Source organism: Pelmatolapia mariae, linkage group LG6 (assembly GCF_036321145.2).
Source record: "Pelmatolapia mariae isolate MD_Pm_ZW linkage group LG6, Pm_UMD_F_2, whole genome shotgun sequence".
NCBI lineage: Eukaryota > Metazoa > Chordata > Actinopteri > Cichliformes > Cichlidae > Pelmatolapia > Pelmatolapia mariae.
Genome location: NC_086232.1, coordinates 15335042 through 15359643, shown reverse-complemented (window position 1 = coordinate 15359643; position 24602 = coordinate 15335042). Strand labels below are relative to the sequence as shown.

Genomic DNA, 24602 nt, shown 5'->3' with positions numbered 1-24602 from the left:
TCTTGAAAGAAAGTGTTGTATGCAGAAGCATACTTCAAGCATATTTCAAAAATAGTGTCATTGTCCAAATACTTATTGACCTAGCTGTATGAAGAAGAGCAGTAGTCCTAATACGCATCCCTGTGGCACACCAACTGCATAAAAAAAGAAGAAGGTGCACCTGCCTCTGTAGCTGTAGTATGTGGATATTTTGGGCTGTTTGAATCTGGCAAAAATCATAATTAAAGCTGTTTTCTTCAATATTTGGTGAATATTCAACATGATTTGTCGCTGACTTTAGAAAAACAAAACAAAGATTTATTAAACTTTGAAAGTTGTTTGTTTATTAAATAAATAAATAAGTTGGTAGGGGGCACAGTTTTATTTGTTTGGGGTTTAGGCAAGTCTGAATTTGCCTTAAACCCCGAGCTATGAATTTACAAGATCATCTGTTGCCATCATGTGAGGTGTGTGGGAAGAGAAAGTGGCAACTACAAACCCAGGCCTTCAAGGGATCTACATAGAAAGAAAGGAGAAGTGAGCATTATAAAAGAGTTGCTGTGATCTTGAGACAAAGGAGATCATTCTGATTCTTCTGCAGATTCATCTACAGATACTTTGTTATAACTTTTACCTCCTACATACAGATTGATTGATCACAAAAGGCCCTCTTTGTGTCATCTTTGCTGCAGCTGAACTAAACAGTGAGTGAGGCGTTTTAGAGAAGCATGAAAGAACATAATCAATGATTTCATTAATCACCCAGCCGTGGGTATTTGTGTTCATGTGTTCCACGCCTCTGCATCAACCTGGTAACCACGGCAGACTTTTCAGGATGGCAGTAACCTGGCTTGTTCTTTTCTGAATCATAAAGTACACTTGGGCACTCACACATATGCACAGAAACTCACATTTGCTCACACACACACACACACACAGACTGAAACGCTCATAGACACACTCGCTCTCCTCTATCAAACGGTGTCACGTTTGAAAAGTTTTTCTCATTTCAGGATGAAACAAGAATGAGGAAGTCAATTCCCGGCGATGTATAATGAACCTACGCATACACCTACTGTACCCACAAGCACACACACACACAGACATACGTTGACATGTATTTGCTGGTGTGGAACATGTGCTTTTATCAGGAACAACGACAGCCCGAGTGAGGCTGAAAGAAGTTACATTTTCTGTTTTGTGTCTTTTACAAGTACCTCTTAAAGATGTGTAAGAAACTCACTCAATGTATATATTTGTGTGTGTGCGTGTGTCTGTGTCTGTGTGTTTTGGCGTGTATATGTGGAGAGCATATGCACATACATCTGTGTGCTATAATGCTAACATATTACAGTATAAGAGCCAGATGCTGAGATACTCTTTTTCTCATTACCGAACTGAAGCACTTCTTTTGAGCCTCTTTTTCTTGCCGCTGCTGCCGCTGCTGCTTTTCTCTTAAATTGTGTATTAATATCTTTTAATTCTGCTGCCAACTCCTTTCTCTATTTTTCTCTCCAGTCCCAGGGCCCCCTGTCAGGATGGTGTTTCCAGAAGTTCGATTGTCATCCATTAGGGTGGTCTGGCAGCCACCTGCATCCCCCAACGGCATCATATTAGGTATAAAAACAAACGCCCACATATACAAGTGAGCAGATATTTGAAAGCAACATTTAAATCATAATCCATTTTTCATGCTTGTAGCAAATGATTTTGCATTTTCAGCCACACACGCACGCACGCACACACACACGCGCGCGCGCGCACACACACACACACACACACACACACACACACACACAAACAAACACATCTACTGTGACAAGTACAAACTGTAAAATGGAAAAGATTCCCGCTGTCTCTGTATATGTGTCTGTACCTGAAAAAGACAGCTGTAGGTGCTTAAGGCACCTTTCCTAATAAATATGGCCATCTATATATATTTATAAATAAATGTGCAGATTCATGCATTATCACCTGTTTTTGAGATTGCCAAGAACACCATGCGGTGTGAATCGGAAAAACACTCCAGGAGAGGAGGAGAGGTGAGAGGAATGTGTGAGCTGCTGAGCTGGAAAGAGAGAGAACAGAAGGGGAGAGACAGCAGACAGTAGATGTATAGAGGTAATAGGAGGGGCAGGTGTGTGTGTGTGTGTGTGTGTGTGTGTGTGTGTGTACGCAGTAACTGGGTGAGGAGTGGTATTTGTCCTCTCAGTGGGAGAGCGAGTTGAACAGGACAGTTTGAGTGATGTGTGACTGTATTGTTAGCGGGAGGACATTTAGTGCGACACCACTCTGTAGCAGAAGGATGAGTGGGAGGGCAAATCTCACTCTCTCGATCACACAGACACACACACAAATATACAGCCCTACTGTGTCCTTGCTGAGCTTGTGTTGTGTGTGTTTATGCAGATACAAAGGGCTGTAGAGTACTGGTTTCTTTAGTCCTCAGGACTACCTCATTTCTCCTTGGGTTCTCCACCCATGGGGGACTGACACAGAAGGTGGACAGAGGAGAAACAAGACTACAGAAGGTGCACAATCTAATTTGGCACAGTGCAGTGAGGCATTTTTGTTCTTTCACCCTTCTATGAATATAATACAGCCACACATACACACTGAAGTAATAAAATAGAGGACACATTTTACTCAAATGTGTGCATATTGTACTGCAAATACTTACATGCTGAGTACTAAAATGCATACTAAAAAGTATTCTCCCATTGGTTTGCATTTCAGTGTGTCTCTTTGTAAAGTTTACAAAGGCACACATTTAAAGATTTCCTCTAAAATCTTCATCATTACATGTATTGCATCACTACCTGCTGCCCAAATTCAGTCTGAATTTTATAAATCTCTTATATTAACTGTGCTGGCTTGTAGATTAGTTAGTGTGGAATGTTCCTTTAAACACACAAATCCAAAAGCAAAAGCCTTACCAGCTCTTTATTAGTGTGGCAATTTAATCAGCGATGGATGGATGATTATTTTCTTTGCACGAGAAAGAAAACATTAAAAGAATATCACAAATTAGAATAGTAGCAATAAAAACGCAGGAGTTAATTAGTAAAGCAAATCAAGGCATCAATATTCCCTCTAACTTCAATTACTGCATCCATAATCTTGCCATTTAGCACTTCTTTAAGGTTCATGAAACATAATGTAAAGAAGTATGAATGCAGCTCTAAACAACAGATTAACTGAGACCGTCTGCAAAACCCTCATTTTAACTCATTAGTTCCTCTCTTTGTTCAGCTTTCAGTCATAGACCCGAGCTAAATAAAATTTAAAAAAAAAACTAGGAAGCTGAAAAATGGTGTTTTATTTATTTTATAAAGGAAAACGATCTGTATATTCAAGATTCAAAGTGTTTATTGTCACGTGTCACAAGAGAATAGGCATTTCTTTGTGCAATGAAATTCTTTCTTTACTGTCCACCCACAGATTAATATATACAATAGAAATAGAACATATAAATACAAATAGTACAAATAAAAAGCTGAAGACAGAAAAGAAGACAAAATATGGAGATTTGAAACAGATGTGTGCAAAAGAGCTATAGCTTAATATGCTGGCTTAATATGTAAGATGACCAGACGTGCAAAAAAAATTACTATTACTGTTCAAAATGGGTCAGCTGAGTCTGATGGCAGTGGGGAAGAAGGAGTTAGTGAGTCTGATGTTCTGGATTTCACACTTCTAAACCTTCGTCTCGAGGGCCGAAGTGTGAACAGTCCATGGTGGGGGGTGTGTGGGGTCTTTGAGGATGGAGGCAGCTCTCCTCTGGACTCTGCGATGGTAGATGCTCTGCAGAGAGGGCAGCGGAGTTCTGATGATCTTCTCCGCGGTTGTTATCACTCTCTGCAGGCGTTTGTGGTCCATAGCAGTAGTGCTGCCGTACCATGCAGTGGTGCAGCTAGTCAGGGTGCTCTCCACAATGCAGCTGTAGAACCTGCTGAGGATCTTGGCCGACATACCAAATTTCCTCAGCCTCCTCAGGAAATACAGCCGCTGCTGAGCCTTCTTGACCAGCTGTGTGGTGTTCAGTGTCCAGGTGAGGTCCTCAGAGATGTAGACGCCCAGGTACCTAAAGCTGCTCACCCTCTCCACTTCAAGGCCCCGGATAGACAGCGGTGGATGAGGCTTCCTCTTCTTCCTCGTGTCCACTATCATCTCCTTTGTCTTGTCAGTGTTGAGGGTGAGGTTGTTGTCCTCACACCATGACACCAGACCGGCCACCTCTCTCCTATAAGCCGCTTCGTCCCTTCCAGTGATGCGACCGATCACTGCAGTGTCGTCCAGGAACTTCAAAATGATGTTGTCTTTGTTGGAGGCGACACAGTCGTGGGTGTACAGGGTGTATAGTCTTTTTATCAAGTGATTTTCTCTTGTAGATGCTAACAATTGTATTTCCTTCTTTTGGTAGCCTTTGCAAAATTAATCAGATGTGTAATTGGTCAGAGATGGATAAAAAAAACCTGTTCAGAAGGGCGTTTGATGCTCTGACAGAAATAACATAGGGAACAATAATATCTGAACACTAGTCATCTGGACACTTCCAGCATAGACTTGATAGACACCTTTATCTCTGGTGTCGACTGTTGATCACCCTTTCTAAAATGAGTGTGAAGTCAACAATCTGCACGCAATCGCTTCACTCTATTACAGACAAAAGGTCAATCATTCACTTCATACTGATTATTTATTTGTTTAATATGTATGTATCCCCTTTAGCATTTCTAAATCACTTTTCAAATTAACCTCTCTCAGCTCTTACTGGTGTCCTTCTGGTGACACTTTCTCCATTTGTGGCTCTGCTCTTCAAAACAGTCTGCTTGTGTTACACCATCGGTGTCTGTCTCTCCAGTCTTTTCAAAACCCTAAAGGCAAAGAAAAAAAATTGGGTATACATTAGATGCACAGTCTGCTAGTCTGCTCATGCAAACCATAATGAAATAAAGTGCATCGTACATTTTATATCTTATGGAAAAAAGGACTAAGGGCTTTCTCTAACGTGATGCAATCACTTAATGTAACAGAGATTTAGCCTCCAGTATGTGACAGCAGCAATGGCTTAATGATGGTACAGAACATAATGCTGTGCTATGACCCAATTGTTTCGATGCAGGAGGATTTGTGATCTAGCTGTTATCCAGTAATCTCCCACATGCAGCATTCACATTAACATATAATCAGACTATCTGATGAGATTATCACCCGCACAACCAGATTAGGTGCCTCTGAGCAGATTATTATCCTGACAGTCTTACTGTGAACTAATCACATCCACACACTTGTGTGTTTCTAGTGTGCATTTGCTGTACAATACAATCTTCATAATAAGAGCCTTTGTGAGTGGCCAGTGGCCTGTGGAAAGCTTGGACAGGGATCAGTGGTTTGAGCGTGCGTGCATGTGTTGAAGGATGTTAGTGTTATTACATGGCCTACTGCACATAAGACAGAGAAACTGACTGGAGCCGTGTACACCATGGGTCACAGCCAAGGGTACACACAGAGAGGTTATATGTTTATACACTGTGAGTGTAGGGGAACGTGAGTATGTGTGAGTGTGTACTGGAGTTCTGCTCTGAAATCCTGGCTTTGTCTTTGGAAAATAGTAAGTATGAAGGAAAGAAGCTGCACATATCAAATCCCAACAGAGTTCAAATGTAGTTTCATGACCTGAAGAAAAACATATTTGTTAGTATGTTTTATTGTGGAAATGAAGCTGCGTGATATGGCTTTGTGCAGCTATGTTTGCAGGGGTTTGTTTGCCTCATATTGTGCTCTCTTTGATTCCTGTGGGCTCTGTGAACACAATCACACGCAAGAATTTCACACAGATTTCAAATAGCTTCCTCCTTCTGTCTTTCCTTCTGCCCCTCACTAGGCTACCAGATCTCCTACCGCCTCGACAGCAGGGACCCTCAGCGCTGGACTACAGTGGAGGTGGGGTCCAATGCTCGGCAGTTCACCGTCACAGGACTTTCCTCTGAGCAGAGCTACATTTTCCGACTCATTGCTCGCACTGCCGTGGGCTGGGGTGCAGGACAGGAAGCTGTGGTTGTTACCACTGAACGCAGAGGTAAAGGACACTCACGCATATTCAGGATCTCACTGCTCTAATTTTAAAACATAGCAGTGCTCTGTTTAAAACATAGCAGGAGCCCAACCTGCTGGCTCACATTTATCACTTGCAGACGCAAAAACTGTCCATCTCCACTGTGGACTTAATCACCTGTATCTGACACTGCTCCCAGAAATGTGGTTCATGACTTTAAAGCAGACTTCCGACAGGCCTCTTTTAGTCCAAATACTCCGAGATGTCAGAGCAGCTACGGGTGCCATCAATATCAGTAATGATACCTGATCTGTCTCCATGACACCTTACACAACTGCTTCTGCTCGGTAAGAATGGAAGAGCTGAGTTTGTGTGGAAAAAAACACGGAGAAACTTAACACCCCACCTAAAAAATCTGGTCTCTTCTGACCCTCGGTGATTTAACACTTAAACCAGCTGCTCCCAGCAGGAAGGCTGGTGCAGCTAGTTTGAAACTTTTATCCAGAGCTGTTGAGGTTGGTCTTAGGATACTCTTTAATGATGGCACCATTCCCCGTGTGTGACAGTTTCAGGGCTTGGCAGACAGGCTCACTGATGGGCTTACTCTTTAATGGAACAGAGTCATCATGAATGCTATTAGCTCCCGAGTGCCTCTGCTTTTCTTTATTCTGAGTCAAAATGACTGCTGTGAAAAGGACCTACAGGGACACATCTTTTGCTATGTTCGACCAAACACTATGCAACTGATGGGGTCACCGATGGTGCGGCTTGTAGCTTGAGAACGAAGTCGAAATTACAGTAAGCGGTGAAGATCTCCACTCGGTGTTCTCTGGCACCACGAACAGTGTGATCTGATTCTGAAGAAGAACTAATGGAGCCGTATAACAACTTTGTTCATTTTGCTTCTTTGCAAAATCATTCCTCTGTGAAGTAATATATGGACAGTTTCAGCAAGAGTAAAGGAGTGTAAGCTTTTCAGTTAAAATAGCTTCTGTCTTGCAGACTCTCCATACATACATCATGCATCTAATTTGGAATTCATAGCACAGCAAAGTAATAATCTCTAATACAGTTCATATTGACCTGTAGTGATGCATAAGGGAATAAAATGTCTTAAATAAACCAGAATAAACAGGGAAAAGTTGTAAGCACGAGCAGCTTGATTAATGTTATTAATTTTAACTGCAATTTTCTAAATGTTTGCTGTGAGAAAGCTCTATTATAGAGGACAACCATAATGATTTTACCAGTATAATTGTGTTGTCAGATTTCTTACAGTAATCGTTATGCAGGAGCAGTGTGGAATTTTCACATTTTGTGATCTCTGCAGCATCACTTGCTATTAAAGGTGTAATCCATTGCGGTTCATGTTTGCTCCTCAGAAAGAGAGTTCAGACAAAAGAAAAGAAAGCAGAAAGTTTGGCCCTAAGCAGTTTGTGGTTGGACATGGCGAATTCATTGTTACCGGGCACTAAATATTAGCACAAAATAAAAAGCATGACCTTTTCAGGGTGTGTGACATAGAACAAGAAGAAATGACATTTAGAAACTCCCCTGGACTTGTCAGTAAATGTAGGCATTGAAGCCACCAGGTATTAGCCCTCCTGTAGAGGTATAATGAAAATCAAGAGTTCATAACATTACCTGCGGGCCTGACTGTAACTGTTGTCACTTAAAAAGGGAAGTGTTACTTTTGCAGAATTGTAGATTATCCGAAGAAATTTGTGGCACTCCGTCTGTTTATACCTTCCTCTGAACACGCCAAAATTAACTGGCTTGTTGAGTGAGGCAGGATTATTAGCCTTTCTCACTAACTGTCGATTGCAACGCTGGGATATTTCTCATCCACGGCACCGTGCTCAGCTGTGGGCGGATGGAAACTGTACACTTAGTAGGTGAGAATGAAAATGAGGCTCGAAGTCGTTTTTCTAAAGGAGAGCGAAAGGAGGACCAGAAAGTCAGAACCGAACACCATAAATCTTACATCCTCACCCAAAGTAATTACTATTGATCAAGAGTTTTTACCAGCACTTTGCACTTATGGTAATTTTGACTTTAAGGGATGAAAAAAAAAGCTGCTAATTTCCCTTTCAGAGTTTTATCTAATTTTAGCAGCCAGTGGCCTCATCGCAGAGCATAAGCTGCTACAACAACAAGAATTGTAAAATTGAAACACAGTCAATCGCTGAGTATGACAGCCCGTGCCTGTGGTGAGATGTATGAGTTTTAGCAAGGACTCGGTCTCCCCCACTGTTTTGTCTTTAAAACACTGAAACAGAAGAGATATATCTTCCCACAATGATCTGGCCACTGACGGGCAGAAAAAAAAACACACTTTTGAAGTGATTTGACTTTTAAAGACGTAAAGAGCAGTTCTATTTCCTTCAATTTAGAAGCAAATATAAAGTTCTTGTCTTCCTCTTATTCGAGTGCCGTGATGCTCGTCATGTTGCTGCTTCACTCGGTCACTTTCATGTCTTCGGCTCATTCACGCTGCAGCTGCCAAAGGATCCAGTATGTTTTATGTTAACCGTCAACGAGTAAAATCTGCCTAGTGTGGTAGGTATGTATTTGCACGTGGACTAGGTAATAAGGTGGTACTTGTACTCGATGTTGCACTCCATGACAGAGTTTTGAGAGACTTCACACTGAAGCTTGCAGAGGGTGGAAATGAATGGATGGCTCTGTGTTATGTCAGCGTTAGGAAGGAAGGAAACAGCTGAACCAATAATATAAACTAGGGCTGTGTTATATGACCAAAATGTCACATCCCGGTGTAGGTCATGTCATAATAATTATATATATCACCATAGAGTAGATTTTCTATAAATTGAATGAATCAAAAATTCATAAAACACAACATTTCTTTAACATAATTTAAAATATATAATCAAAATAAATGATACTGTCATAATAATGCAATGACTAAACGTCTGACTAATGTAACTTAAGATTAGCTTACGTTTTTTGTCATTACCTTCAAGGTAAGAAATTTGCTTCACTCATTTGAAGAATAAGCATTGATTAATCTAAAATAAATGCAGCCCCATCACAACTATACAGCACATCAAGCCAAGTGGTGGGAATCTTCCTCACCAGTAAACCTTTAAATCAGTTCTTTGAATTAAACTGTAAACACTACCCTGCATTTTAACTCAATGAATATGTTGAACATTAGTACCTTCCATTTTTCTTAGCCATCTATTTTCTCACTTACCCATGAATTTAAATCTTTAAAGATTAAAATATTTGTTTGTAAAAACATTGAAACACTTGGATATCGTTTGGATTTGTGACTGGGTATTGTTATTAGTTATAGTACTGTGTAAGACTTTTGAGCAACCCCTTGTTCACTAATAATTTATTTTCAATGAGTCAGATTTTGTTGTAATTTTTTAAAGTGGGTTTATGCAACAGTTCTCCAAGTTCAAAGTTTTTCTTTGGACATTGGCTGCTTTCTCGCTCGTTTTCACACTAGTCTTTGTACCTGACCATTTCCAAAGGAACGTTATTTTGTTTGTTAAGCCACCACACTGACCTGTAAACCATTCAAGGATTAAAAAAAAGAAGCCCAACTCAAGGGATGAACCAGTGTTGTGCCTACAAAGAACAGACGACCTAGCAAAGAACCCATTTTGAATTGTGTCTTTGAGGACTTTGTTACCAGCAGGCTGTCTTAAAATATGTAATTTGTTCCATTTCCTTTAGCTGATTCTACCAAAAAAGCCAAACATAACACACTTTGACAAACATAGAATAGTATTTTCATACCAACAAGTCGATTCACAAAGACTCAAAAACCTTGCACATTTGGTGTGCAAACAGGAGAAAACTGAAAAAGTGGACAACAATAGAAGAGGTGGCAGGCCTAAAAAGTGTCTACATCAGATGAACAGCGTCTGACAGTCACGTCCTTAGGAAGTCAGAAAAAATCAAGCAAAGCCTTCGTATGGATACCTGTCCTCACTTGATCCATATACTGTTCACTGAAGCATCATCAGAAATAGTGTCAGTGGACAGGTGGAGGTCAAGAAGCTATTCTGAAGGAGGGGAAACAGGGGGAAATTGAAATTTCTGATTCAGGTCTTCATGGATGCACAAGCAGGAGATTAAGAGAGAGGTTGCGATTGCCTCCACCGTGTTTTATGTGTTTTGACTGGAGACATTCGCTGTTGTACCTTTTGCTTAACCTCCTGCTTGCGCATTATAGTTTGGGGCTGTTTTCAGCCTGTTGTATTGAAGATCTTGTCAAAATTGGTGAAATTATCGACACAAAAGTATCATCAGATTTTGATCCACCAAGTAATGCCGTCTGGAAAGCATCTGACTGCCTTCATTTTTCAGCATGACACACAAAAAGACACAACAGAAGTTGAGGTCCAGAGCACAGACCTCAACATTATTGACGCAGTGTGAGATCATCATGACAGAGAAAAGAATAAGCGGCAGCCAAACATCCAAAGAAGAGCTTTGAATGTCCTCCAAGAAGCCTGGAGAACTATTCCTGAAGACTACTTAAAGAAATGACAATAAAGTTTGTCTTGGAGAGTTCAGACTGTGTTGAAGAATAAAGGTGCTCATACCAAATATTGATTTTCAAGCTCACTGAAACTGCACAAACTCAGTTTTTCATTAGATCACTGCATCTATTTTGCTTTTTCCAAGCAAAGTATAAAGAACTGAGAGGGGGCTCGAGACTTTTGCACAGTACAGTAATTAAGAAAATGGAGAAGGAAAGATGTGGCAGATGGTGTTGAAGATCGAGCACTCCAGAGCTAATACAAGCTTTCTCCCGGAGTGAAATACAGTAAGTGATATTTCACTTAAAAAATTAAGTTGCAATGGTTCTGGTGTCTCTGCGGGCTAACGCATGAATAGCTTTGGTTGCGACGTAGCTCACTGACTTTGGTATATGTCATCCTTGATCTCTCTCTCTCTCTGTCTCTGCTGTTTTCTCTGTCAGCATAGCAGCACTGAGTAAGCAGTGAAATGCTACAGAAGCATTAAAATATGACAGTTAAGTGAATTTTTGTGGAAACCTCGAATCATTTTGTCAGATACTCTGTTCGCAGCCATCAGTTTGTGTGGTGCATTTTAATTGGATCAGATATCATAACATCCGCAGCGTCATTATCAGGATTTCTTGAGAATAGAGTTCAGTGGTTCTCTGTTCCACTTCAGTAGCATAATGCCCCATTCTTGCTGTGAGATAGACAGAATATCCTAATAGAGATTTCTTTCTGATGATATTGAAGAGACCAACTTAATCCCTAGAAAGAGAAAATTGGCTTTTTGGGTGAGCACGTGAACGTGTGTGTGGATGCATGCGTTAGGGAGAAACACACAGCTCGTTCTGGAAATATGTATCGTTGCTGATGTTTGTCCCCAAAAGAGTGAAAGCTGAGAAGATAACAGTGAACATAGCATATTTAGCTATCTTCAACCCCTTGATCTTTTCTTTTTCCTCTACTAAAAACCCAGTGTTTCCTCTCCTTCCCTCGTGTAGAAATAATATGTAAGTGCTGAAAGGGCCGCACTTGTTCTTGCAATTATGAGTTTATTATCAGAACATGATCTTAACTGTGGAGCAGAACAAAAGGGGAACAGACAGGGAGACACAGATGGTATCAGAAAGACAAAAGAGGGCAGAGAATAGTTACATTTTGAAGGGAGCGAGGAGCAGGGGGAGTGCGGGAAGAAGGAGACAAACAGATCAAATCAAATTATCAAATTACTTTTGATAAGGATGAATGAAGGAAGCCGAGCCTGCCTGGGTGTGCGGTTGTGTGTGCGTTTTGAGAAAATAAGTGCAGATTAATTAAACTTCAGAGAGAATCGATAATGCTTTTATTTCCAGACTTAATCGATAACCCGAAGCCCCTGAAATTAGACAGTTATGCCCCCAGCCGTGTGTTGTTGTTTGTGTGCTTGCACAGGTACTGCTAATCACACAGGTACGGTGAACACAGTTGTACAAAGACACTGACTCCCAGAGCCATCTTTCATCCTGTAATTGAATAGCTAAGACACAGATAAACACGCACGCGCACACACACACAAGCAATCTGTTGAGAAATGGTTTCCTTGATGCCGCAGTAGTTAGTTGTCTTGTTTCATTTAAACACGTGTTTGCATGGCAGCACTTTTTCACGCTGATGCACATGTTACATAAATGTGGGCTGCCCGTGCCCTGTGCAACAGAAATATTTGCAGCAGATTGTCCATTTTTATCTCCATTTGTCCAAATAGCAACTCATTTCAGTATGTTTAGCTGCAGATATGCAGGCGTCTGAGTGACCTGCTGTGTGCAGCAGGCTTATTTCTTAAACATCATTTATACAAGAGACTAGTTCCCTGTAATCAAGGTAAAAGATCAAAGAAACCACATTTCCCTGCAGCTAGATGTCTGCCCAGAAAACTGATTTCATGGTGACTGTAAAGATGAGCATGACAAAGACAAAATCCATGTCTTAGCAGAGCAGATGAAAGAAAAGATCTTTACTTGTGCTCAGGTTTACTTTATTCAAAAATAACTCCCTTCAAGGTGTGACCAAATTTCAACTCAAAGTATCCTTTAGAGGTCTTAATATCTTTTCACTATTAAGCATATTTAAAAAACAAAACAAAAAAAACATTGATATTAAAGCTTTGCACATGTTTACAGTACTCTCTGCAGTTACAATAGTTGAGGGCATGGTTGTAAAAGAAGAAGACAGGCAACTCTTTATTTTTATCACATTTTCTGATGCCCTACATAACCCGATTTCTCTGACTTACCTGGCTTCTTGTGTGCGTGTGTGTGTACTTATGTCACGGCCACACTGACTGCTTTTAAGATGTGGATCCTGACTGTGGTTTTCAGAGCTCTTAAGTGCTCTCTCTTCTCTCTTTTGGAGAAATTGTGTTCATCCCTCCAGCTGAGTTCTGGCCTAAGAAAGCGTTGGACTTGCTGCTGTGGAAATATTCGAAGCCTTTTCACATGGATCTTCATCACAAACAACCATGCAATGTTGTGATTTGATCTCCTCTAGAAATGTGTAATTGTCATTGGGGTTTTTTTTTGTTTTTTTCATGCACCTGCCTCCTCTTCAGTTCCACTGTTCTTATCTTTGTCACATCACTTGTTCCACCTTCTCTCTCATGTTATTATCTCGCCTCTTCAAACCTCCTATCCGTGTCTACAGAGCGTCCCCTCCCGCCCAGGAAGTTGTCCGTTCCTCAAGATGAGGTTGAATCTCGCCAACTCCGCGTCCATTGGGTGACCGGTGGCTCAGCCTCCTCGCCGCTGAGGTACTTTACTCTGCAAATCAAGGAGCTGCCCAACGGCGACTGGAAAACCCACACAGCTGACATCCCACACAACGTGACCTCCTGGACTGTTGACAGGTACACGCACACATGCACATACGCACAGCTGCAGTGGTTGATATGTCACCCTTTGAATTTGTGGCACTTCATATATAGACAGTTTAAAGTGCAATATTTTGTTTTTTTTATTACACTTTTCAAACCAAAAACTCAAAAGAAAAAGTGATTTTTCTAACAGTCTCTCACAACTGCAAATGTCAGCATGACTGGCTACTGGCCAAGTTGCAGTGTTTGTCACTGATCCGGAGAAAGTGACAGTCTGCGGCGACAAAAAATATCACGCTGGTGGCTGAATATTACATTGATCTCAGAGACAGGAATGACATGTTTAAGACAGCTTCTTTTTTTGGAGGGATACCAAAACCCATGTGTCACAGCAGAATAGTCACAGGTGCCGTCGAGTCATTTTTCACAGCCACCCAGCAATAAGGAGAGTGGCACACTGCAGTACCAGCAGGCTGAGGTGGACAAACAGCAGGGTAACGTGTGAAAAAGGATTAAAATGAATATATCTAATAAGCCAGTAAAATATGCCTTCATGGGCTATTTCAGTCAGACTGAAAGTAAAGCAACAGTATCAGTAAGAGTGAGTAAGATTATCTCAGGCTTAGAGAAAATGGCAATAAAAAATATAGATGGCTCTTTTTTGTTTGTTTGTTTTTTTCCTTAGAGATCCCCAAATTTGAAATTGTTTTTAGCATGACATGCTGAACTTGAATTAATTAAAGCAATATGTAGAAATCTTATGTTTATGCATCCTCGGGGGAGAGGAGTGGACAGAGAGAAGAAGACACTGTGAATTTAAAGCAAACAACAGAGAATTATAATAGAGACTGGAAAGTTTTATTTGTTTAGAAGCTGAAGTACAGAAAAGGTTGGTGGAGAATAAACATACACACACGCCACCAAACAAAAACACCAGGGAGAGCAGAGTAATCATAATTACTGCATAAACGGGGAGGATCTCAGTCACCTAATCACACAGGCACAGCAGGAGCTGCTCTCTGTCTTTTTCTTAATACCTCTATTTTTTCATCTCTTACTCGCTCTGCCTCTGAGCTTTCATGTTTGCGTGCGCTTTTTGTCCCTTCTGTTCCTTTACAATTTTTCATCCCTCTTGCTGTCACCACCTCCTCTTCTCTCCCTCCATCCGTCAACAGCCAATGCTTTCAAAAACCATCAGGCTTGTATTTTTTCTTCTACTCATCCTGTACAAGAGGGCTTCAGTCTTATTGCATGTCTTCCTTTTACATTCCCCTCTCTCAGTCCCTCTGTTCTCTACTCCCTCCTGATGGCAGCGGGTGAGAGCAGTCAGACCGGATTGCTACTCCAACTTCCCTGATGGTCCGAGTGGCAGGACTATGATGGTGCTTTACCAGCGTGTGGTGTCTGTGTGTGTGTGTGTGTGTGTGTGTGTGTGTGTGTGTGTGTGTGTGTGTGTGTGTCTGTGTGTGTGTGTGTTCGTGCCTGCTTCGTGGCTGTTTTTGTGTGCTCCTTCACGAGCTATCACAGGGCTATTTGAGATGCTGAAGAGCATTCGCTCCATGTGTCTGCGTCAGTCTTTTTCAACCTGCCTCAGGGAGAGTCTATCTGCCATGATGGCGGTGCTGCTGTTGTTGTTTTCGAGCTCATTCTATCACTGAACGCTCTCATTAGAGCGCCGGATGGAGGAATTAGCTTACATCTCCACATGCTCACGCTCACACTCACTTCTTATCTATCCTTAATTGTTGTTTTCCACCAAGACATCTTGGGAACCAAAACATTGAAGTCCCCAGGCTGATGTGCAGACACACATATACAGTAAACACACACTTTCACACATTGTCCTTAACGTCCTCCCAGTGCTGTTAGCCCACCCTGTTTAAGCCTGGTGCCTTTGATGTTCTATTCCTATGATAACCACAGCCCCATAGGGCCTTTAGTTGTCCATCATTGGGCCCAGGCTCATAATTATACAACAAGAGACTGGAGCAGTTTTCCTGTCACCTGCTGAATTTCAGACTGGCCCTGTGTAATCTCCTGTGTCGAGGGAAAACCCTTGCAGGTAGACATGTGGGGAGTAGTGGAATTACTTTTAGTTAGTTATTATATTGAAAAGCCAAGAACACTTCTGCCTTCCACTTGTCTTATTTGTTTTCCATTTTGTCTTTCTGTGCAGAGGAAAATTTGACAATTGTTATTCATCCCTGCCTTTCAAATTAGCGTTCTATTAAATTACAATATCGCAGAGCATTTGTACCCGAACAGACACCGAAAGGAGTCACATTTTACAAGTCTTCTCATATTTTTCTTTATTTCCCTGTGAGCCACTTCTCAGCAGGAGAGCTGCTGGTACTCTGGCCAGCTTTCCTGCCATCAGCAGCAGCATCCTCGCCACTGTCACAAAAAGCAATAAGAGATTAAAGCACGAGCCTGTTGCTAAGGGGAGTTATTGAGGCACAGTGCTCAGCAATTGTACATCTTTCAAGTAAACAGAAAAGCATGAGAGTTGGATTAAGAGTCGGTGCATCCACCGAGACATGTCAGAAGTTATCGCTGGCCACATTTGATCAATGCACATAAGGCAGAGCTCCTCCTGAGGAGACTCCTCGCGGAGATATGTCACATTCAGCTTTGTACCGACATGTCCAGTTGTCTATTTACAGTTTTATACAAGAGGCTTTTTGTAGGAGTTTTATAAAAGTGTTTTTCTGCAAAATAATGAGTATATTGCTGTGGTTTTATAAAAAAAAAAATTGTTAGGTAACTGTGTCAGATGTAAATAAAAAACAGAATGCAGCTATTGCTTCTAAAATCTCATAAATCCGTATTTTATTTGTGTGGTACGGAAGAACATTGAAATCATATTAGATGTTTAAACAGAGACATTTTACTATTTTGTGAAAAGTCTCGTTTTATGACAGCAACACATTTTAAAAGTTGGCATGGGGCAACAAAAGGCTAGAAAAGTAAGTAATTATAAAGAAACAGTTGGAGGAACATTTTGCAGCTAATTAGGTTGACTGGCAACAGGTCAGTAACATAATTGGGTATAAAAATGAGCATTTTAGAGAGGTGGAGTTTCTCCGAAATGAGAAAGATGGGCAGAGGTTAATCAGAAAACTGCATCTACAAATTGTGGAATAATTTTAGAATAATGTTCCTCAGCATAAACTTGCAAAGACTTTGAATCTTTTAGATCATCTATAGTACATAATATCGTCAAAAGATGTGATTTTCTGCCTTGTCCCTTGCACACAGAAATCTGTGTGCAAGGAAAAAGGCAGAAAATCACTACTGGATGCCTGTGATCTTCAGGGCCTCAGGCAGCACTGCATTAAAAATGGGAATGATGCTATCATGGAAATCACTGCATGGGCTCAGGAACACTTCCAGAAATCATTGTCTGTGAACACAGTTCACAATGAATTGTCATTCACAATTGCAGATTAAAGCTCTATCATACAAATAAGAAACCATGTGTGAACATGATCCAGAAATATCGCTGTCTGTCTGGGCTAAAGACTTTCATCTAAAATTACTGAGAAAACGTGGAAGACTATTCTGTGGCCGGATGAATTTAAATTTGAAAGAAACTTTGGAAACATGGGGCTGATGTTCTGAGTAATAAATCATATGGAAGTACGTTAGTTCCTTTGGAATTGTCAACTTGCACATCTGGAAAGGTGAAAGGTATATCTAGATATCCAGAGATCTTTTTCAGGGATAGCCATGCATGTTTCTGCAAGACGATGCTAAACATGCCCGCCTGCACTCAAGCCCTTTAACCAAACATTTGGAGCATCCTGGCATGAAAAACACAACAAAGACTCAGGACTGCTGAGCAGCTAGAATCCTGTATCAGACAAGGATGCAACAACATTCCTCTCCCAAATGTCCAGCAGCTGGTCTCCTCACTTCCCAGACATTTACAGACTGTTGTTAAATGAAGAGGAGACGCTACACATTATTTTTTTTTAAATTACACATTACTTTTTACATGGCATCCCAGCTTTATTGGAATTGGGATTGGAGAAATGCAATGAGATTTGCATTACCTCATCTCTTTGAAAAGACGTTGAGTCTCGTATCGCTTGCTTTTCCTGTTAAAACTGGTCAAAAAACATTTTTTAAACTAATTCTTATATGTGTGTACTTGCATTTAAAGGCTGAAGCCCTTCACTTCTTACAAGTTTCGTATGGTTGCCACCAATGACGTAGGAGACAGTGTCCCCAGCAGAGAGACGGAGGCTGCCACCACTTTGCAGGACGGTGAGAAACTGGGATGCTGACACTGTATGGGAGAAAAGAAGTGGGAAGACGGTGCATTACGTGGATTTGAAAACATTATATGATGTAAGGGGATGGGCAGTGTGTCTGACTTTTCTTTTTCTTCTCCACGCTCTCTCTGTGTTTTCTTTCCAGTGCCTAATGAGCCTCCAGTGATTCTCTCAGTGAAGCCGACAACTACTACCTCAGTGCTGGTGCACTGGAAGGTAGGTTCAGACTTCTGACACACCAACAATCCCTGATAAACACAGAGCCGCACAACAAAACATATGGTTCGGGTGCACGTTATTTACTTATTTTGAGAATAAAACCCTTTACAGGCTCTGTGTTAATTTGTACTGCATGTGTTTGTTTTCTTGGGTGTAATTATCATTATATATTGAAGCAGGAAAGGTCAAAGAGGAGAAAAGAAAGATTGGAAAAATGGCAGGAGGGCAAAGCAGGCACTAAGATGGACACACAGTCCTGAGATGGGGGGAAATGTTTATCTCTTAATGAGTATATACCAGCAGGAGAGATGTTATAGGGCAGAAGAATCCCTCAGCTATCAGTAACATTCAACAACACAGGCAAAAAAAAAGAGGGAAAGATGGTAAATAGAGCCTGGCTACTTCACTCCTTGTCTTTCTTCCTCTTCTACTTGGAAATGTCTTCTCTCATCCTTGTGGCCTTACGTCAAAGCAGAAGGAGGCAATGAAAAAACAAAGTCACCAGCAATTTCATCATCCTTTACAAGAGTGCCAAACCTACTGAAGCATCACTTTCTCTGTGCAAGTTACAGCCAGACCAATCCAGCAGCCCCTTAAAGTGGACTTGCTGATAAAATACTGCTCTGCCAGCCTGTCAGCATCCTGACTGTCGCTGTACTACACAAAGGAAATGAAAATAAGCACACACACAGAAAGTTCTCAGAAGCTTAGAAATCTCTTTTTGAGAAAGCAGCATTGTTTTTGTTGTTTTTTTGGAGGGTTTTTAACACGTGCTTGTGTGTGTGTCTGTATGTTTCCAGCGTCCCAGCGATGACAGCGTTAATGGAGTTTTGACTGGATACCGGCTCTATTATAGAGAGCTCCCGGTAAACGCTTCCACTCTCACAGAAGCAGAAGTCCAGACAACCAAAAACAACACAAGTGCCCTCATTACAAGTGAGTACTTCTGCTACTAAAGGAAACAACTGCTCTTTATCCCCCCCCTTGGTCATCAGACTGTCTGTTATCAGGCTGTTGCTGGAGGACGCCTCGCCGTGGGTTGAATTTTTTTTCTCTGCTGGTTAGGAGAAACCAGTATTGCATTAAAACTACATTCTGAATGCTATTTAAATTTATCCAGCAAGGATGCCAACATTGCCATCCTTTTATACACACCCACGATGTTCTGTAATACTCTGCTGTCCAACTTCAGCATCTCAACCCAAACTACCGAACTAGCAGCCTCCGTTTGCAGCTTTTGATACCACGATGCTACCGTGATGATAATGGCATGTTTACCTTTTGCTGCGGAGATGGAGACAGGAAAGGGATGATTTGGTATGCAGTACAAGTCAAACTGTGGATGTGGTATGTGTCTTAACAATGAGGGTACTAGGAAGTAACAAAACCCCTGAAACTGTTGGGTCAAAGACACGAGCAGTCTTCAGTTTTCTGACTAACAGCTATGGATTTTACAAACAGCCTTGAATGGAAGTCCTATTAGATATGGCTAATAGCAAGCTAATTAAGCTAATGTTAGGTCCATGTGTTGAAAATGTATTTGTCAGATTTGGCTTAATGTTTCCAGTTAACTCAGTTTTTAACTCAAACCTTTTAAAAGGCTCTTAAATGTGGAGCTGATTGCTTCATGCTCTTCATGCCAAAGCTGCAGGTTTTTCTCTAAATCGTATAATCCCGCTGTGATTTGGATGTGTTGTATTTTTAAGATTACAAGAACGGGTAATCTAGCGCTGTCTCGAAACACTAGTTCTGCTTGCTCGAGTATAAACTTCCCCAAATCCAACGAAAAGCAGGACAGAGCAACAAATACTATCTCAAACTTAGGACCTGGCAACTATAAAACTCTGTTCCTCTGACTTTTTAATTGCTGAGTATTGATCTGACCGCAGCCCCTCTGACATTGCTTCAACATGTGGAGATATACAAAGCTTGCTGCATGCTGTGCCTTATTATTAAGTAAACAAATAGTGAATTCATTAGATCATACATGGCTGGTTGAAGGTTTAATTCTTTGAAACTCTTGATTTAAGAAAATTAAAGCGATTAACAGCTCCTGTTATTTGTAAAATCACAAAATAAGTGATAATGGAGAGGATTAAAAAGATCTTATTAATACTGGAATGCAAGGCTGGCATTCATTTTTAGTTTGAAAAGAATTTATTCAGATGCAAAAAGTATTAAAGAAAAGAAAATATGAAGAAAAAGTATTCTTTTCAGACATTTCATGCATCAGGGCTGAGATCTGGGATGAAACGTGTCACTGCAAGGACACATTGATCAAATGGCCGCCTTTGGACAGTTGTTTTTCTTACGAGGGTGTCCTTATTGCATTGTAACACGGCAATAATAAAATATTATTATGCACTCTACAGCCTGAAGTGCTTTACGGTCGACTGATTATCTGTTTGACTAGATTGGCAGACGCACAATTGTCTCTCCACCCAAAGTCCGACGAGTCTGACGAGCACATCGAAGCATAAAAGTCTTTCAAACGTTTCCCTCTTAAATACGGTGATTTTATTGAATTGCATTATAATTGCTGAATTTATTGTTGAACTTGAAACTTTATTGATTCACTTTCCATCCATCTTTCTTTTACTCCTTCCAAGCCAAGAGCACCTTCAAGACGGTCAGCAGTGACTCGCTCACAGAGTTTGAGTTGACACGTAAGTAATTTATGACCAAACTCAGGAAATATAACTCCGGGCAATTTTTTAGTGCCAACATTAAACAACTTATGTGCTTTGTAAGCATGTTGTACAAATACTTTTAATGCCAAGTTGTTTATCACTTCTTTGTAGAACTGAAGAAGTTCAGACGCTATCAGATTGTTATGACAAGCTACAATATCATCGGAGAGAGCCCACCCTCCAACCCAGTTGAAGTGTCTGTTGGAGAGGCAGGTATGTGAAAACACAGCTAACTCCACGCAGGCTGCTCATTTTCTTGTCAAACCATTTACGTGGGTATTTAAATAAAAATTGTAAAAGCATTTTAAAAAAGCAAATTCTTAACCTTGCAAGTTTCAACAATAATCCCAACTTACAAGCCTCCTCTACGCTTTCAGTGCGTCCGTTACATGGTCGTCAGCAGCAGATACAGAGCAGTGTTGATGGATCTGTCTACATTTTGGGCTCATTATCTGTCATGATTTTATCCAGAGCTTTCCGTGTGCTTTCAGACTTCATGATTAAATGGCTGAAAGCTGTGGAAAAAGCTTGAGCGGACCTGGAGTGTCAAAACCTAATTTGTTTCTGTGTGTCTGCTTTCTATCACTATTATCCAGTCCTTTGTTCTCTCTCTTTTTCTCTCTGTCATCCTTCTTTCTTTTCTTTGTCCTGTCCATTCCTCCTAACATGGGCCTTTGTGTGTGTGTGCATGCGTGTGTGTCTGTGCACGTACGTGTACATGCATTTGAAATCCTGCACAAGGTCAGCTGTTTTGCTGTGATGCCCCAACCTGTTTAACTTTCACTGGAGAGTCAAATCATGGATCCATTTGACAGACAGGAGTGCAAATAGATCCTCGCTCTCTTTCTTTCTCTCTCTCTCATACACACACGCACACACACATACACACAACAAGAAGGCAGTTATAAACCACAAACACGAATGCAGGTAAACAGATTTGCACATTATGATAGTAGCGCTGGTACATTTTTGCAATTTCTCCCACAATCTCACACTCCCTCCTTCAGACCACTGCTGTATTCATATTCAAGTGGTGTGTATGTGTGTGTGCGCGCGTTTGTAGTTTGGTAGGCCATACATATCACAAGCAGGGGAGTGAGAGGTGAGGATAAGCAAACGGAGCAGGAGGGGGAGGCAGAAAAGGCTGGAGGGGGATGATGAAATGGGGTGATATGGCCTTTTCTCTCGCCTCAGGTGCACACTGCCTAGTGGTGTTCATGCATATGTGTGGTACAGTAGAGTAACAAGGTACTGCCTTAGGCTCATTCTAATTGGAAGGGTGGAACAGATCTTCTCTACTTCCCACTCTAACACACAGTTGCCGGCTCACACAGTAAGAGTCTAATGAAAAATCTCACCTGCTGCAGCTCCATCGGTGGCCCCGCAGTCCATCACAGTGTCCGCCGTGTCTCCCTCCACCCTGGAAGTGACCTGGGACACGCCCCCACTCGAGACTCAGAACGGACTCATCCAAGGATACAAGGTGACACACAGACAAACACAGAAAACCATGCGTGTACATGCAAAGACTAATTTTGCCATTGCATCAAAGTATTTAGCATGAGTGCTGATGTGACAGAGAAGCACAGAGAGCTGGCTCTGTATTTAAAGTATCTCTCTTGTCTTGACTTGGAGGGGTTTTGCTCTGTTGCACCTTCGAGTGTCGTGTAGGCACACGAGAGAGAGCAAGAGAATTAAGTTAAAGGAAGAATCTGAATATCCTTTAATGGTTTCAATATCACTCCTCTGGCCGTCTCTCCCCCTCAACTCCCCTGTCCCACCCTCTCACTCCTAATACTTCAAACACAAGGTTATCTGTCCTGCTTTAGACACATTGATTTTTGCCAGAGCAGAGGGAGGAATGGAGAAGAAAGAAGGGAATGTAATATTTGCAGAGTGAAGGAATGAGACGTGCAAGTGATCCCCATAGAATCCTGATTAGAGCAGAAGATCGAGGGAATATGTTTAAACTACCAGAGATGGATGGACACAGGGAGGGGAGTGTGAGGCAGAGGGGTTAAGGAGATTAAGATGAGAGGAAAGAGAGCAAAGAAAGAATGTTTAATGAATTTATAGGTTCTGACTTCTGTTAACACTCTGGTAGATGAATAGCACAGAGAGCAGGTAGGACTTTAGGTAAACTTCTTTGCAGAAGTATTTTTGCTACAGTGTAATCAATGCACAGTATGTAGTTGTAGCTCAAATATTAGCAAAAGACATAGTTTGATATCCTTGAGCAGTGTGGGATCATGGGAGTTATTGGTCTTCACCATCATTTCCAGTGAAATTCTAATGTGACAAAGGAAAAAAAAAAAATCATATTTACTGATTCAGTTCAAATCAGTTTTATTTATATAGCACCAAAATACAACAACAGTCACCTCGAGGCGCTCACAGAGAAAACCCCAACTGTCTAACAACCTCCCTATGACCAAGCACTTGGCGACAGTGGGAAGAAAAAACTCCCTCTTAACAGGAAGAAACCTCAGGCAAAACCAGGCTCAGGCAGGGGCAGCTTTACGTTTTAAGCACAATCTTAAAAGTAGAGACGGTCTCTGTCTCCCGATTCCTGAAAGCTGAAAACTCTCCATCCTCCCACAACAATCTGAGAGCAAAGTGCTCTGCTGGGGTGATACGGTACTACGAGGTCTTTGAGATCAGGTGGGGTCTGTTTATGTGAGGAGAAGGATTTTTATTTTTTTCTGGATTTAAGAGGGAACCAATAAATAGAAGCCATTATGTAGTCCAATATAATCTGTTTTCTTAGAGATATATTTAATCACATACATTTACATTGTTCCTTTTACTTCTAACAAACTAGCCCTAGATAAAGTCAAATACAGATAGAGCTACAGATAGACCATACGGGGACCAGCTGTTTTCCCTGTGGCCTAAACAATCAAACTTCATGAGTGTGAAGAGCATTGTTGTAACCTTACAGTACGCACGAGTAAACGGGACATGATGCCACTCAGGCAGCTCCCTTTGACACAAACAGCCTTTTTACTGGAAAAATATTTCTTCTTCTTTCAGCTGGGGTTGAACACAGTGATGGATTTGTAGAAGTACACATTAGTCTAACAGTGCATTGCAGTGGATACGCACCTTGGTAGCATTATTAACAGCAGGGAAGCTTTGTTAATGCATCAAATAGATGTTGTTGCTGGATGGGCTTTAAAGGTTCTTTAAAGGTTCAGGCTCTTTAGCGTGAATGTTTTTGGGAAATACAAGTACACAAGTAAGTCAAAAAAACACTGTGAACAGCAGTTGAGTTGTTTTTAGACGTTCTAATGTGAAAGTGTTTTGTATTGTACCTTTAGTTGACTGAAATGCTGTAGAGGGCTTGTCGATCACATTGAACATTATGAGCGAGGGGTAATGAGTAATACCCAGCTGTGCCGGTCCTGTTGAGCAGAGATATAAAAGGTTGCACTTTCTAAAATGTTAATCTGGCCATCAACGACAAATTTTTAGATATGAATCAGTCCTTTGTTTGCAGGCTTCAGATTTTTCTCTGTTTTTTTTCCTTTCTAAGATAATTACAAGCTTACGACATCCATCGTGATATTCCCACAAAAAATAGGTCAGTCATTTGTAACAGGAGTGATATAGAAACAAAGCCTGGAAAAGATAAGATCCATCCATCCTAAACATCCTTCAACAAAAGAAAATGGCTGGAAAATCCATTTAGGGTTCTTGATCTTATCAAATAATATCCCGATCATTTTCATCCATGACAGATTCAAATTGTTTTTAGAGTAATCCTAAGTGTCTCACACTCCTACTGAATACCAAAATAGAGCCACTAAACAACAGTAGAGTGGATTACAAAATGACCTGGACCTTTTATTAAGCCATTCCTTTAAAGTACCACAAGAGATACTGCCTATTTTCTAAAATGAAATTTTTAAAATGGAAACCCTCCCTTTTGCAGGAGGTAATACATTTTGATTTTAAATTGAGCATATGGATGAGTAATTCTGTATCTCATTATTCTAAGAGCATGTGGAAGGACAGCCACGGTAT

At 41.0% G+C, this 24602-nt stretch overlaps 1 protein-coding gene across 2 annotated transcripts in view; it reads left to right on the top strand.

The window, feature by feature from the left end:
* The window catches only part of LOC134629035 (protein sidekick-1-like), a 274623-nt gene that overhangs the window by 238529 nt on the left and 11492 nt on the right, over positions 1-24602 (top strand). For both annotated transcript variants that reach the window (XM_063475922.1, XM_063475921.1), the window contains 9 exons: positions 1498-1596; positions 5867-6061; positions 13222-13423; positions 17556-17659; positions 17813-17883; positions 18687-18822; positions 20496-20552; positions 20688-20789; positions 21944-22059. In XM_063475922.1, coding sequence (XP_063331992.1) covers positions 1498-1596; positions 5867-6061; positions 13222-13423; positions 17556-17659; positions 17813-17883; positions 18687-18822; positions 20496-20552; positions 20688-20789; positions 21944-22059 — 1082 coding nt within the window. The remainder of the gene's footprint in view (positions 1-1497; positions 1597-5866; positions 6062-13221; positions 13424-17555; positions 17660-17812; positions 17884-18686; positions 18823-20495; positions 20553-20687; positions 20790-21943; positions 22060-24602) is intronic.